Source organism: Chlorella variabilis, assembly GCF_000147415.1.
Source record: "Chlorella variabilis unplaced genomic scaffold CHLNCscaffold_6, whole genome shotgun sequence".
NCBI classification, from domain to species: Eukaryota; Viridiplantae; Chlorophyta; class Trebouxiophyceae; order Chlorellales; family Chlorellaceae; genus Chlorella; species Chlorella variabilis.
The window spans coordinates 160551-175627 of NW_005435082.1; the positions used below are offsets into that span (position 1 = coordinate 160551).

Genomic DNA, 15077 nt, shown 5'->3' on the forward strand with positions numbered 1-15077 from the left:
TGCTGCTGCTGCGTGACTGGCTCCCGCCGCACAGCGCGGCGGCACGGCCAGCGGCCGCCCCGGACAACCGCCGCCGCCCAGGCGGGTTGCGCCCAGCAGGGCCGCCGGCCGAGCTGCGCAGCAGCTTCCAACCATCAGCAGCGCTGCCTCTCGCTGCAATGGCACCAGCCCGCAGTTGTCTTTGAAGACGAAGCCCGATCGGCGGACTCGATCGCGACCTCAGGCTTGGTGTGACTGCGCAATGGAAACGTGTGTGCTGAGCTGCGACCGATGCCTCAGTGCACTGCAGTGCCGACCCGCTCGGTGGCGTGCTATGCCGCCATGAGGCAGCCCGCCACGTGTCGCCGCCGCTGCGCTGCAAGTTGCCGCCGCACACTGGCAAGGTGTGCCGCCGAGCGAGCTTACAGGAGCCGACAACAAACAAAGACAAAGCTCTTTCCGAGACAGGGGAGAGGCATCAAAGCCTGCTGCCGCCGCCGGCAGGCCTCATCTGGCTCGCCGGGATGGCAGTGGTGGGTGGGCTGGGCGGGAGGGCCTGGCCCAGCTGCTCCTCGATGGCAAGGTAGGCTCCATGTGCCCTGCAGCACAGGGATGGATGCCAGCAGGGCAGCAACACCGGTGGATCGTGCAAGGGGCAGGCAGGAGCTGTCTGGGCTGCGGCAGGCGGGTGCAGCTCCCATGCCTCTTGAGCTGAAGCAGGCTTCCGGCAGGCAGGAGCAGACTCGGAGATGGGCCCAGCTACCTGACAATCTGCTCCGCCTCCCGCAGCAGCTCTGCAGTGACAAAGGGCTGCCGACTGGCCGCCTGCGGCTGCAGCACCGCCTGCATCCAGCAGACGGCACGCAGGGTGGAGCAGCAAAGCGGCCAAATCACCACAGCCCCCGCCATCTGTTGAACCAACTGGGCAGCCGCCCGACCATCCAGCCCGACCATCCAGTCAGGCAAGCACGCACACGCATCAGGCCGGGCACCACGACTGCGCACCCACCCGAATCGTCAGCTGTGGCCCCGTGGTGTTGAATTCAGAGAGCACACAGCGCGGGGCGCCCAAGCTGTGGTCCAGATCCGCATGGCTGCACAGATACTCTAGGCACAGGTGCACGGCAAGGGCAGGGTAGGAGGGCTGGGGGAGGGTTCTGGTGGGCGGATAGAGTGGTGGTGGATTGCAGGAGGGCGTGCACGTATGCAGTTGGCGGTAGTGGGCCGAAGCGGACGCCCGCTACCCACCCACCTGTGATCGCCTGCTCAATCCGGGGCAGCAGCTCGACATCCTGGTAGCGTATCGCCAGCTGCGGTACGGCAGGCGGGCAGCGCAGATCAGTAAGCACGATGGCAATGGCAGGGTGGCCAAGCGGCAGCGATTGCCTCTTGTTTCAGCGGCCCCAAAGCCGCTCCCGCATTGCAACAGAGGGCCCAATGGGCCTAGGCCCGGGCGACATGGGCCATAAAGTGTCGGGTACACAGGCAAGGCAGCAGCTGCCCTCCAGCTGCCCTCCAGCTGCCCCCACCGTGGCGGTCACGACCTGGCCCGGCGGCACGCTGCCGCGCCGCCGCTTGCTCTCGTTCACCACAATCAGGTTCATCACGTCCTGCCGCAGTCATGGACCGTGTCCACACGCGCACACACAAGAAAACAGGTAGTGAGCATGCAGGCATGGGCGGGCAAGACGCAGGGAGGCGCCGCACAGTGTGGCCTTGCCATTGGCGCTCGCCCCAGTCCCAACGCCGGGGGTCCTCCTTGGCAGCACAGCTGGCTCCTAGCAGATGTCCCCCAGAGCAGCGCACCTTGTTGTTAATGTACACCGGCAGCTGGTCGCCGCCGTTGATCACGGTGCGCATGGGAGCGATGTGCTCCACTGTGCCTGCAGGCGAGCACCACCGGCAGCACAGGCAGCTCTTACAGAGCAGCGGGGCAAGGCGCTGCGCAATCCCCGTAGCTACAGCGCACAGCTGTTCCTGCTGGCGCTGGTCCTGGTGCTGCCAGCTTGCCTGCCACGATGACCGACCCCCCCAGGCTCCTCAGCTGGATGCGGTCGCCCACGATGAAGGGGCGGGACGAGTACTGCGGGCAGGCAGTACAGGGGAGAAAAAGGGGGGCTCATGCACAACAGCAGATCCCTTGGGTGCATCGGGTGTTGGATGCAGCTGCTGGGAGCCCAGCGGCATGCCCACGAGGCAAGGCCATTGAAGGGCAGCTCAACCGCAGCAGGGCACGCTCACGATCTGCAGCGCCGACACCACGTTCTGCATCGTGCTTTGAGCCGCAAAACCGACGGCCACTGCAGGCGGCAGCAGGGCACACTTGAGCAAGCCCATGCACAGCCAGCGGCAGGAGCAGCCCCTGGTATTCACTGAATAGCTTTCCAGCCGGGCAAACCCACCCGTGCCAATGCTGCCGACGGTGAGCAGCGGGCGCACATCGATGCCAAAGGCAGCAAAGGTGGTCACCCCAGCGCAAGCCACGATGGCCTACGAGGCAGCAAACGGCGGGGAGGCAAGGGGAAAGCTCTGAGCTTGCAGATCCGGACCCATCAGCAGTGCAATACTTGCAGGATCCACCCACGCGTAAAGCACAACTGCTGCAGCCTAGCCTGCCCCATGCACCAACCGAGCAGCAGCGAGCCGTCCGTGCTCGCCAGGCTGGAGGCCAGGCCAGGCTAGCCACACAGGCGGCACAGTGTGAGCTCACCCAGGACAGCAGGTTGCTGAGGGGCACCAGCAGGCGCGCCAGGTCAGCATCCTCCCCCCTGCAGCACAGCAGGCACAGCGTGCAAACCTGCAGTTTCCAGCCTTCCTCCTGACCCTCCCCACCGCACCACCGCACCACCGCATGCACACATGCACAAGCACGCCGGGCTGCATCGCACACGCAGGGCTGCACACCACATGCCGTGCCAGCCCGCCACCGCGCACATGTCGCTCTGCAGCTTGGGCAGCACGCAGCGCAGAAGATGCGCCTTCCAGCCGATCAGGAACCAGGCCCTGCCAGGGGGCAAGTAGGGACGCAGGGGATGAGGTGCAGGGAGCTGTGCGTGGGTCGAGGTGGGGCTGCGTGCTGCAGGCTTGCACCAGGGGCCCGGCACGCCTCAACAACCTCTGCCGCGGGTAGGCCGGCCGCGAGCCGGCACACGCTGAGCCAGCAGAAGCTCAAGCCAGCCTGGGTGAGGCATCTCACAGGAAGATGATGAGCACCAGCTGGGAGGTGTCTTGCATGAGCTGCGCCGCGCCCGACAGCCAGCCCGCCAGCTGGTGGGCGCACATGTCTGCGACAGGGAGGCGGGGAGGCACAGCGGCAGCCGTAGGTGGCTGCTGCAAGAGCCGGCGACAGGCCGACTGCTGGAGGATGCTGGCGCTTGCCGAGACAGGATGCACGCAATCCAAACGACAGAGCTCGGGGAGGGGCACTTGAGCAGCACAAAGAATGGGGCTTGGCAGCGGAAGCGGCGGCGGCGGCGGCGGCACGGCGGCGGCACCAGGCTGCCGGCTTACGCGTGACGGCGTGCAGCGTGGCGTCCAGGCGGGTGACTGCCACCTTGGCAAAGGCGGAGGCCACCAGCAGGATGTAGAAGAAGCCGTACCTGCACCACACCGTACCGCACCAAACTTAAGCTTGGCTTAAGCAAGCAGTCCTCACGGACATGCGCCCCGGACGATGCTGGCGTAAGAGGGGCCTCAAGCGGTGCGCTGGTCAGCGGCACGCGACGCACCAGGGCAGCAGCACCAGCGCGGGGCGGTGCACCGAGGCCAGCGCCGTCCCCACCAGAACATCCAGCCCGTTGCTTCTGCCCACCCGCGCATTCACGGCTTCCAGCTGCAGGCAGGCAGGCAGGCAGGCAGGGAGCATGGCGTGATGAGGAGTGGGGCAATGCTGCTGCTGCTGCTGCTGTTACTGCTGGAACATCCCCGCCGTCTTCGTCTGTTTGTGCCGGTGCCTGTGCCGCCTCACCTGCTCCCCGACCAGTTCCAGCAGCCTGAGGCCCGCCACCACGCCCACCACGGTAGCCGCGATGAGGCCGCCCGAATGCACCGCCGCCTGCTGCAGCGTCATCTGCTTCATGGCTTCCAGCAGCGGCACTCCCGTGGCCTTGATCCAAGACTCCGCCGCCGCTGCTGCCATGGGCGCCGCGTGGGTGCCGTGGGCGACGCGGGTGCAGGTGCGCCCGGGAGCCCGGGCGGGCGGAGCTGGCGCCAGCGGCCGGCTGCGGGGCTGCCTGCCGGGCTGGGCCGCTGCGGCCGCACTCAGCTGCATTGGGCTGACGGATGCGCCGGTGGATGGGCCAGGCGAGCCAGGCTGGGCGACCCTGGCTGTGCAGCGCGGCCGTGCCGCCGCCGCCAAGCCTGGTACTACGCGGCGCAGAGAGCTGCAGGTGGGGCCCATCCGCGCTGCCGGCCAGGCAGGTCGGGAGCCGCTGCCAATCATGGAGGGCAGTGCCGCTGCGGCTGGGAGCTGGGAATAGGGCTTGTGGAACCTGTTCAGCCGGGCGAGCTAGCAGCGAGCCTACAGCCTAATTGACGTGCAATATGAGTGCATCGACGCACGCCGCAGCTATTCAGCAAAGGCATAGGCTCCTGGACGAGCAGTAGCCTCGATGACACGGCGCGCCAGGTTGGCACTGATTCGAGAGCCGCCCAAACAAGCCTACCGACCCTTGATCTCAACTGTGGCTGCCAAGCTGAGCCATCGGGCACCTCAATTCACTCTCCCGATTGCCTGCACTTTCGGCTGCACCTTGTGCGCTGCCTGCGCAGCAATACGCTACGGCCGATCCAGGCAGCTGTTTGAGGCAGCTTTAGGGGCGCCTGCCTTGGGTTCTCCTGACAGGTGGTGCCGAAGGGTCCCAACTCGAGCTCTGCCGGCACGCGGCAACTTGCAGAGAGAGTAGGTCGATGTCCTGAAGGCCTGGTGGCCAGCGCCGACCGCACATGCGGCACCACATGTGTGCCGCCGCCACTGCCCCCGCCGCCGGTATGCCTGTATGCCCCGACCGCTCAGGGCATCACCCGCCACGCCTGCCTGCAGTGGCTCTCCTAGACAAGCACTGCATGAACAGAGTGATGACGGGAGCAGCGGTAGGCGGAGCGCTGGGGGCGTCGATAGGTGGGTGCCGGACCTCGGCGGCAGCCATGCTTGCACCTGTGCCGTGTGTGTGCGAGAGCAGGTGCTCTGTCCCTCTGCTGTGGCTGGTATGCCAGGCAAAATGCGGTGATAGATGGGGCGGCTAGCCGGACAACAACTGAAGATCAGTCTGCTGCAGGCCAGGCGGCTTGCAGGTTCCTGCGCCGCAAGCCTGCGCCCCTCTCAGCATCCCTCCACCACGCTGCCGCTGCCGCTGCCGCAGGGGCCATGTACGGCACATATGAGGCCTTCAGGTACAAGGTGCCTGGGCTGTACAAAGTGCGGTACATTGGGCAGGTGCGCTATGGTCCGCCTGGTGGCGCCACCCATTGAGCAGCAGTGCTAGTGCCACGACTGGGCTGCCACACAGTGCCGCTCCATGGCCGATGTGCTGCGTCGCATGAGCTGCCAGGAACACAGCCAGAACTGGCATGCCTCCACAGTCGTTCACTGCACCCACCCTGGCTTGCAGACCACCCTCAGCAGCGCGGCGGTGTTTGGGCTCTTCCTGGGGGCGGGGTCGCTGCTGCACTGCGGTCGGTCACAAGGGTACTGAAGAGGGCAGCGGCCGCAGGGCGCTGTGCTGGGTGTGCTGGGTGGCCGGCATCGGTGCCCAGACCCAACCAGCTGTGTGTTGTGCAACACCTTGTAACAAGAGGGAATTACACTTCCTCCTGACGAGCCAGTATGGTTCTATGGCAGGCCAGCATGCGGCGATGCGCGCGTGGGCGTTTGTTTGCTGCGGGCGGCTGCTTGCTGCTTGGCGGGCGGGCCGGCCAGGCGCATGTTACATGCATGCCACAGCGTATAAATGTAGCTGGCCGATCCGGGCGAGCGCCGTGCGCAATGGATGGCAGCGGGGGCGGCGGGTGCGGTGCACGCGCAGGGATGGCGGTGCTGGGCGGGAGCGGCAAGCAGGCAAGCCAGGAGCTGCGAGCGACGGAGGCCGGGGGGGCAGAGTACACACAAACAGCACACCATGACGCGTCACTGCTGGTAGGGGTGCATAGGCGGGCGAGGGGAGCATGAGGGTGCGAGGGCGCATCGGCGCATGAAGCAGAACGGCGAGCGGCAGGGTCGGACGCGGCGGCTACCAAACGAAGCAGGAAAGTTCGTGGGGTGGTCAAAACGGGGCCCAGGCACGAGGCCGAGGCGCCTGGCAGGAGGCGCATCCCTGGGCAGCGTGCGAGTGGAAAAAGGAGCAGCGGGCGCAGCGTCAGCTGCGGCATACCGCAAGGCCAGGCTAAACGAGGTTTGAGGCGTGCGGTGCGGGAAAAGAATAGGCGTGGGCGAAAACAGTGGTGTAAATGCAAGCTGCGCTGGGGGAGCCAAAGGAAAGCGAGCAAAAGGGGGAGAGGTACAGGCAGGTTGGTATAGCGTTTTATGAGCGTGGAAGAAAATCGGTGCGTGCAGGCCTGGCACATGTTGCACTGGCGCAATAGAGAACAGGCGTTCGTTTGAGGAATGGATGCCAGCTGGCACTCCGTCGCGGGGAGGCAACAGCGTGGGAGGCGCAGGGATGCGGCGCCGTGCGGCATGGCATCGCCGGCGCTAGCGGACTGCGCCGGCAGCCTGGGGCGCAGGCTCTGCGGCGGCGCCTGCGCTGGGCGGCACCTGGGCGGGAGGTTCATTCTTGGTGGCAGCTCCAGCATGCATGACTGCGGCCACTGCATCGCTGCTGCCCGCATCCCGCTGCTGCCCCCGCTGCTCCATCTGCTGCTGCGGCTGCTGCGGGTGCGGAGGGGGCTGCCCCTCGCTGCTGCCGGCCTCGCTGGCAGCCAGCGGCGCGGCGGGACCACCCTGGGAGGGATGCAAGTGCCGCAGAGCTGCCAGCACTGTGTGCGGCAGCTGGCCCGCTGTGACAATGGGGGGCAGCGCCGCTGCTGCCGCCGCCTGGGCAGCCGCCTCGGCGGCCTGCCTGGCCGCCTCGGCAGCCGCGGATGCCGCTGGGAGCTGCCCAGGCGCTGCCCGTGCCACCTCTGCCTGCCACATCTGCGCCGCTGGCGTGCGGGAGGCGGCAGTGGCTGCCGGCACGGGCTGTGCCGCCTGCGCTGCCGCCACGGCTGCGGCCACCACGGGCGGAGGCCTGGGGCCGGCAGGGCCCCGCGGGCTGATGGTGCCGCCGCCCACAAAGAGCGGCAGCACGGTGGAAGCGTCGGAGTGCTGCGGCTGCTGGGGGTGGGGGTGCGCCTGGTGGCGGTGCCACAGCTGCTGCTGGCACTGCTGCATGTACTGCTGGAGCAGCATGGAGGACAGTGAGGAGCCTGCTGACCCCTCATGCTGCGGCAACGGCGGCCCCACATGCTGCGGCTGCTGCAGCTGCTGCGCAGCCTCACCGCCGCCGCCGCCGGCCTGCCGCTCGCCGTCGAGCAGCTGGCGCTGCCGCCGCCGCTCCTGCCGCCACTGCTGCATCTCGGCGGCCGTGGGGGGCTGCTGCTGCTGCTGCTGCTGGCGCTCGGGGGCGGCCTCCCAGCCCCAGCCGCCGTCCCCGTGCAGCAGCGGCAGCGCTTCTGCGCTGGGAGTGCGCAGCTGCTCCGCCGCCATCACCAGAGCACCGGCAAAGTCCTGGAACGACGCAGCCTCCTGCGCCTGCCACGCCGCCGCGTGGCGGCTGCTGCCGCGCCACGTGGCGGCGCCGTCGTCCGAGCCGCCGCCGCCCGCCACTGCTGCTGCTGCTGCTGCTGCTGCTGCTGCCGCGGCTGCGGCGGGCCCTGCGGCGCCTGCGCCGCCGCGAGTGTGGTGCGCCGGGGCTGCGGAAGGGGCCAGGTCGCTCCAAAACTCCTCCTCCTCTTCCTCCTCAGCCTCCTCAGGGCTGTACTCATCATCGCTCCCACCTCGCTCTGCCGACATGGCGACCGCCAGCGCTGCGCGTGCTGTGGCTCGTGAACCCGGCCTGCCGCCGCCGCCGCCGCCGCCGCCGCTCCCCGCTCCCGCGGCTGCCCCGCCGCCGCCCGCGGGGCCGCCCCCACTGCGCGACTGCGGACGGGCGGCACCCGTCCCGGAGGCTGCACCGCCGCCGGCGGCGGCCTGCGCGGCGCCGCCGCGGCCGCCAAGCGCGCGGCGGGCGTGGCCCCTGGCGCCGCCGGCGCGCTTGCGTGCCTTGCTGACGCCGCCGGCCTTCACGCCCAGGGCTGCAGGCAGGTGGAATGAGGAGGAGTGAAGGAGCAGCATTCAGCAGCTGAGACATATCCCTCCGCAGGCGGGGAGAGGCAAGCCATAGCTCCGCCCCGGCAAGCAATGCCACAATGCCCTAGCCCGCCTGCCTGCCCCGCTGCACAGGCAGGCGCACCCTCGGCAAGCTTGCGCCTGAGCCAGGTGTTGTTGAAGCTCTGCAGGGGCAGGGTGCAGCACACCGACTGTCAATGCAGGGCAGGCGGGGCCTGGCAGGCAGCCCTGAGGCAGGAAGACCAGGCAGGAAGTCCAGGGCAGGCAGGAAGACCAGTTATGCAGGCCGGCGGGCGAGTGCGCAGGCAGGCAATATGGCGGGCTGCAGGAGGGAGAGCACACAGCAATGAGGCCGGCAGCCAGGCATGCCGGGGCGTAGCAGCGTCTGAGCAGGTGCTCTATCTATATCGGCCTACCTGGGTGGCAGCCCCATACACTCGCTGGAAAGCGTCCCGCAGCTCCCGCTGCCCCATGTTCCTGCAGCAACCCGCGGCAGGCCCACAGAGCCGGGGAGGTGAGCAGGCGTGAATGTGAATGTGTGTGTTTGAGTGGGTTTGGGGGGTGGGGTCGGCGGCCTGGTGGGGCGCAGGGGCGCGCTGCGCAGGCCATGCGGCTGCTGCTGGCACCAGGGGATGCGTCTGGCGCGGCAGCTGCAAGCAGCAAGGGAAGCACCCACCCACCTGATCATCTGCTCCGCGGCCCGGATGTCTGCCGCTCCCAGCCGCTGCAGCACCACCTCGCCCCGCACCTCCTCGGGGAGCCAGTGGCGGGTCAGGTGGTGCAGGCCGTGGGGCGGCGGCGGCTCGCCCTCGCCCGCTGGGCCCGCGCCGCCGGGTGCTGCGGCGCCCGGCTGGCCCTCGGGGGCTGCCACATTCAGGCCCCCCGCTGCTGCCGCCGCGGCCGCCTGCGGGGTGGGCTGCTGCGGGCTGGGAGACGGCGCCGCCTGTGCGGGCGCCGCGAGCGGTGGCCGATGCTCTGCCGTGAGCGCCGTCAGCTCAGGCGCCTGCATAGGCCGGCCGACGCACCCTTGCCTTCCAGCCTGCTCCGCTGGGGTCCAGGCCGCCAAAGCAGGCCCCGTGCCTTCGAGCCAGGGTGCGATTCCCAGTGCCGAATGCAGGAGCCTTGACCTTGCGCCTGTGCTGCCGGGGCGCCGTGGGGGCCGTTTGTGTGGGCTTCCCAGGCCCTGGGCTATCCAACTGGGCCCTGTATCCAGCTGGGGATATTGGGTTGGCCGGTGTCGGGCAATCAAGAGTTGTTCAAACCGAGCCCAAGCGCTGCATAGCCTGCACCCCGGCACACTCTCGGGTGTCTAGCAGGGCATGCGCATTGGGGTTTGGCTGCAGGCGCGTCACACAGGCCTCGACTTTCCACCCCTTTCGGCGCCCTGCGCACGCCGCATGGCGGCAAACCCGGCGGCGCCCGCACGACGGGCCGGGCACGTCACCCCGAGCATCCCCATGCCGCCAGTGTGCATCAGGGGATGGCAGCAGAGCCCATGCCTCGCCCGTGGCCTGCAGCCGCCACTGCCAGTGCTGGAAGCGCGCCTCGAATGCATGAAGCGGTGGGGCGGCGCCTTGCACGCCGTGCAGCCAGCCGCTGGGAAGCCCCATTTCCAGCAGAAGCGCCCGATTGAATCAGTGAGTGATTTGATCGGAACTAGTTTGGCTGCAGGTCCTGGAAGGGGAGAGCGTGGGCGCCTCGACTCCGAGTTGACCACAGTGCTGTGTCGCTACGGTGGCAGCGGCCCGCTTGCGCGGTGTCGGAACCAACACGCAATCATGTCCTTGCAGGCGTGTGCTGCTGGCCGCAGGCCAGGCGGCAGCAGGAGGAGCAGCCTGCGTTGACGCCAAGCGTGGGGGGCGGGGCATGGTCAGGACGCCGCTGCCGCCGCGCCCTCCAGGGTGCCCCCGTCCAGCGTTGGCCGGCGTGCTGCGGCTTGGGCTGGGCCATGGGTGCCACATGATGGAGTGGGTGCAGCTGCAGCTAATGTCGGGTGTGCAGTACCCAGACGGAGGACTTGGGCCATCCATAGTCCTCGCTCACGCGCCCCGTTGCATATCTGCCGCACCCATTGTCACCAGTGCGCGCCATGCAGGCTTTTTGACGCCAAACCAAGCTTCGGGGCTGCGGCTAGGGGAACGCCCCTTCGATGTCTCAGGCGGTCGCCAACGAGCACACGGCGCTGCTGGCGGCCCTGGGCGCTGGCCAGCCGCTGAGCCAGGCCGGGCCGGTGGCGTCGCCGCCGGGCAGCTCTGTCCAGAACTCTTATCGCCAGCGGCAGGCTACGCAGTGGAGGGGCGTGACAGCCACCACCGGGACCAACTCTGGTGAGGGAGACCGCGATTGGCGACGGTGCGGGTGCAAGCATGCCCATGGGTACTGAAGGCCCTTCTTCGGCCGCGTTGTTCCGCAGGCCTGCAGAAGTTTGATGTGCAGTGAGTGATGCTGATCGTGGGGACATTGGGTTGGGAGGGCCGCGCTCTCGTCAGGCCGCCTGCAGCAGCCACCAGCGCCGGCCGCCGCCGCCGCCGGCCGCCGTATGTGCCTGCTGCCGTCGCGACGCGGCGTCGCCGCCGCCCCCGCCCTGCACCCAGCCTGCCCCACGCCCCAGAGCGGCCCGCATGCCGCCGCGGCCGCTGGGGAAGCCGCAGCAAGCATGCATGCATGCTTCCCACCGCCGCCCCCCCTCCCCGCCTTCCTTCCAGGTTTGTGTTTTGCGACAATGGCACCAAGAAGCACCCCAAGATCTACGGCTTCTCCTCCCTGGACGCCGCCGCCCGCGCCTTTGACATCCTCACCTGCAAGCGGGCGCTGGAGAAGGGGCGCACCGTGGCCTCGGTCATGGCGGAAGACTCGGTGGGTCGGCGGAGCCTGTGGAGAAACGGTTTTATAACGATTGTTCATGGTTCTGGTGGATGGAATAACGGTATTATGCCGGGCGCGCCCTCCTTGAGCAGCAGCCTCGCTGCAGCGCTGCAGCCCTGCCCTTGCCCTGCCCTCCTTGCCCTCCCCGCTCCTCCCCCTCCCTCCGCCGTCCCGCCGACACTTGGCCTCCTGCCCGGCCGGCCCCGCAGGCGCTGGGCACCAACCACCCGCCCTCCGACTACCGGGACCAGGAGCTGCTGACCTTCCTAGAGGGCGCCACCCGGGACGACTGCATCTACGGCCTGAAGCAGTGCGCCAAGCGCGGCCACACCCTCGCCCCAGAGTGAGCTCGGCCGCCCCGCACCGCCGGTGCCGGCGCCGACGGCCGGGTGCTTTGGAAAACAGGGGAGAATGCAGGGCCTGAAAAGCCCGGCAGCAGGCCTGGCTGCGTGGGCACGCGCGCTCCCCCGCCGCCGTGGGATCGCCTCGCTTCCCGCCGCGCCTCCCGCCGCGCCTCCCATCACCCCTCCTCCCCTCCACATCATGTGTCCACCCCGCCCCACCCTGCCCTGCCCTGCCTGCCTGCTGCAGCGTGATGCTGGCTGAGCTCAAGGCGGGGATCGAGGCGGCACGGGGGGAGGCCGCCGACAAGCGGCGCGTCGGCGACCCGCGCCAGAGCTACGAGGCGACGGCAAAGGTGTGCGCGGCAGGGGGGCGGGGCGGGGAGGCGTGTGCATGTAGGTGTGCATGTGTGTGTGTGATGCTCGTGTGCTGGGGCTTGGGGGCGCGGCTGAGGCCGAGCGTGGATTGGAAGGGTAGACAGGCGGGGCTGATTGCTCCTGGGTGCCTGCTGCCGTGGGTGTGCAGGGCAACGATCGGCGGCGGCGCACGCCCTCCGCGCCCGCCGCCCCCGCCCCCGCCGCCTTCCAGCCCGCCGTGCTGGCAGCTGCTGCGGCGGCGGCCGCCGCCGCCATGGGCCACCCCTTTTCGCTGCCGCAGCTGGGGGCCGGCGACGCGGCCACCCTGACCGCCGGCGACATTGTGGGGCAGCTGGTGCGCAGCACGCCCGCGCCGGCGCCGGGAGAGGCGGCGGCCGCCGCCGCGGCCGCCGCCGCCGCGCTGGCCGCCCTCCTTCCGTCCGTCGGCGAGGGGCGCGCTGCGGGGGCCCTCCCGCCGCCGCCTGCCGCTGCAAACGGGGCAGGAGCAGGTGCAGCAGCCGACGGCTGCGGGCAGCCGACGGCAATGGACGTGGATGGGTTTGGCGGCGGCGCCGGCGGCAGCCCCCCCAGGAGCGCGGGCATCCCCAGCCGCAGCCGCACCCCGGCCGACGGCGCGGCGGCGGCAGAGCCCCCCCCGGCAGGCGCGCCGGCAGACGGGGCGCAGCCGGCAGCTGCAGATGCAGCGGCGGCTCCTGCCCAGGAGGCAGCTGAGGAGGGCCAGCAAGATGCGGCGGCCGCCGCCGCCCTGGCCGCCGCCTCGGCATTTGCCCAGGCCGCGCGCGAGGCCGCCGCGCCGCCGCCGCCGCCGCCCAACGCGGCCGCGGCAGCCGCGGCCGCCGCCATCGCCACGCTTCAGCAGCAGCAGGCGGCGCAGGCGGCGCAGCAGGCGCAGCAGCAGCAGCAGCAGGCGCTGCTGGCGCAGGTTCTGCAGGCGGCGCAGCCGCGCGCGCCCGCGCCGCCGCCGCCCGCGCCGCCGCCGCCGCCAGCCCCGCCGCTGTCTGGCCGCCTCGCCTCCCAAGGCCTGCCGCTGCTGCTGGAGCTGCTCAGGCAAGCCACCCTGGCAGCCGGATCACACCGTTGTATCACATCATCACACCCCACACGCCGCTCCCCAGCCCCTCAGCATGCCCTCGCGCCCATGCGGGGACCCTCCACCCGCCCTGCCCCGCCTGCCAGCGCTTGCCATGTGCCTGCCTGCCTGCGTGCCGGCCCCGCCCCGAGCCCCGCCCTGCACACCTCACCCTCTAGCAACAAAGGAAACCGGTTCCATTCTTTCCGTTGCGCCTCGCACCCCACCCATGCCCCTCGCACCCCACCCACCCCGCCTGCGATGCAGGCTGGGCGCCACGTCCTCTCCCGACCTGGGCTGCGCTCAGGACATCATTCGCATCTGGACTGCGCTGCACGAGAGCCAGGTGGGTGGGGCCTGCCTGGTGGGACCGTCTTGGGGGCCCTGCCTGGGAACCCTGAATCGGTGTGCATGTGCTGGCGGGTCTCTATGTGCTGGTGGCCTCCCAGCCCCGACCGATCCCGCCCCGCCCTGCGTGTTGCCGCTGCGTGGTGCCTGCTGCAGAGCTGGCAGGGGGAGCAGGTCCACCTGCCGCACCAGTACTACCAGGGGCTGCTTCCGGTACTGCAGGTACGTACTGCATGCGTACTGCACGGGTACCGCCTGCGTACCGCTCGCCCTGGCCTTGCACGCCGCGCGGAGCCCCCGGCGCGTGCTTGCTGCTGCGCGCGCCCCTGCCGCCGCGGCACGCGACCCTGCGACACTGCCCCCTCGCCTCCCCCCCCTCTGGCGCCCCGCAGGCCTGCCCCGACGTGAGCAGCATCCTTGCGCTGACCAGCCAGCTGTGGCAGAGCGGCATGCTGCGCATGCTGAGCAGCGCCCACGCCGCCAGCCAGCCCCAGCTGCCGCAGCCGCAGCACCAGCCGCCCCTGCCGCCGCTGTTTGGCGCCGGCGGCGCCAACGGCGGCCACCAGCCTGGCGGCACCGCCGCGCTTCAGGCAGCAATCACGCAGCTGCTGGCAGGCGGCACGGGCGCCGCCGCGCCTGCGCCGCCGCCCGCGCCTGCGCCTGCTGCCGCGCCCACCATCACGACCGGAGCCCCCGGCGGCGCCGTCAGCGCCGACGCCCTGCTCGCCGCCGTTGGCAGCGTGCTGCAGAACCCGGCCATCTCCCAGCTGCTGTCCCAGCTCGGCGCCGGTGGCAGCAATGGCGGCAGCAACGGCGGCAGCAACGGCGGCCTGTCCCTGGGGTCGCTGCTGGGCGGCGGCGGCGGCGCTGCCGCGCCGCCGCCGCTGACCCTGCCCGCGGCGCCGCCCTCAGCCGCCTCCCTGTTTGCCGCCGCGGCGCAGCAGCCGTTTGCCGCCGCGCAGGCGGCGCAGCAGGTGCAGCAGGCGCTGCAGCAGCCTGTCATCACCGTGGCCACCCGGCTCACGCGGCAGCCCTCCGGCAAGGGGCGCCACCACGCCTCGCGCCAGCCATCTGGCGAGATGCCTCCGGCCAAGCGGGCACGGCGGCAGCCCGGCGGCCGCGGCTTTGCCGGCGGCGAGGAGCCGCCGCCGCCGCCGCAGCTGCAGCAGCTTCTGGACATTCTGAGCGGGGAGAACCCTTCGCCTCGGGAGCCCCCCACCCTGCCACACAACAACAACCACCAGCAGCAGCAGGCGCAGCAGGCGCAGCAGCGGATGCTGGGGATCAAGCTGGAGGCTGATGGCACGCAGGTGGCCACAGCAGGAAACAGCAGCGATCCGCCAGTGACCGTGGTGGTGGCCGAACGCCAGCCCTCCACCTCTGTCCCCGCAGTCGCCTCGGCCTTCCTGGCCGCAGCGCAGCTGCCGCTGCCGGCCGCGGGCGGCGGAGGTGGTGGTGGTGGTGGTGGCGGCACCGTGGGTGCCCACCCGCTGGCCGGCCAGCGCTCCACTTCCCTCCACCGCTCTCTGTCCAGCCAGCTGCCGCTGCCCGCCAACCAGCCACAGGTGGTGATTGTGCCAGCTCCGCCGCAGCCCCGCTCGCGCTCAGCTGAGCTGGCGGCCGGCGAGGCGGCCGGCGGCGCGGCGGCGGCCGCTGCGGCGGGCCTGGTGCGCGGCGGCGGCGGCGGCGGCCGCGGCGGCCGCCTCGAGCTTACTGTGTCGGCGGCGCCGCAGGAGCGCACGTTTGAGCGCGGCGCGGCGGCGCGCAGCGGCGGCGCCACCATCACAACAGGAGT

At 70.4% G+C, this 15077-nt stretch overlaps 4 protein-coding genes across 4 annotated transcripts in view; 2 read left to right on the plus strand and 2 right to left on the minus strand.

Moving 5' to 3' along the window:
• Window positions 1–457: 457 nt before the first annotated feature.
• CHLNCDRAFT_143473 (hypothetical protein) lies at window positions 458–4117 on the minus strand (the record flags this gene model as incomplete). The annotated part of the gene is made up of 15 exons (XM_005849181.1): window positions 458–578; window positions 743–822; window positions 989–1086; window positions 1232–1289; window positions 1509–1589; window positions 1786–1862; window positions 1942–2062; window positions 2221–2279; window positions 2382–2469; window positions 2690–2747; window positions 2914–2982; window positions 3176–3263; window positions 3490–3578; window positions 3708–3811; window positions 3947–4117. 15 exons carry the CDS (start codon window positions 4115–4117, stop codon window positions 458–460), a joined length of 1362 nt encoding a protein of 453 aa, XP_005849243.1.
• Window positions 4118–5055: 938 nt separating this feature from the next.
• Window positions 5056–5672, plus strand: CHLNCDRAFT_143474 (hypothetical protein; the record flags this gene model as incomplete). The annotated part of the gene is made up of 3 exons (XM_005848977.1): window positions 5056–5098; window positions 5340–5413; window positions 5589–5672. The coding sequence occupies 3 exons, from the start codon at window positions 5056–5058 to the stop codon at window positions 5670–5672; spliced, it is 201 nt and encodes a 66-aa protein (XP_005849039.1).
• A 995-nt stretch (window positions 5673–6667) lies between these two features.
• On the minus strand, window positions 6668–9290 carry CHLNCDRAFT_143475 (hypothetical protein; the record flags this gene model as incomplete). Its single annotated transcript, XM_005849182.1, has 4 exons — window positions 6668–8247; window positions 8406–8445; window positions 8698–8758; window positions 8962–9290. The coding sequence occupies 4 exons, from the start codon at window positions 9288–9290 to the stop codon at window positions 6668–6670; spliced, it is 2010 nt and encodes a 669-aa protein (XP_005849244.1).
• A 1140-nt stretch (window positions 9291–10430) lies between these two features.
• Window positions 10431–15077, plus strand: part of CHLNCDRAFT_143476 (hypothetical protein) — a gene marked incomplete at both ends in the record, with an annotated part of 4990 nt that continues 343 nt past the window's right edge. Inside the window, 9 exons of the mRNA XM_005848978.1 lie at window positions 10431–10608; window positions 10695–10716; window positions 10987–11137; window positions 11356–11489; window positions 11738–11843; window positions 12014–12861; window positions 13202–13280; window positions 13439–13504; window positions 13675–15075. Of these exons, the coding sequence (XP_005849040.1) occupies window positions 10431–10608; window positions 10695–10716; window positions 10987–11137; window positions 11356–11489; window positions 11738–11843; window positions 12014–12861; window positions 13202–13280; window positions 13439–13504; window positions 13675–15075 (2985 nt within the window). The remainder of the gene's footprint in view (window positions 10609–10694; window positions 10717–10986; window positions 11138–11355; window positions 11490–11737; window positions 11844–12013; window positions 12862–13201; window positions 13281–13438; window positions 13505–13674; window positions 15076–15077) is intronic.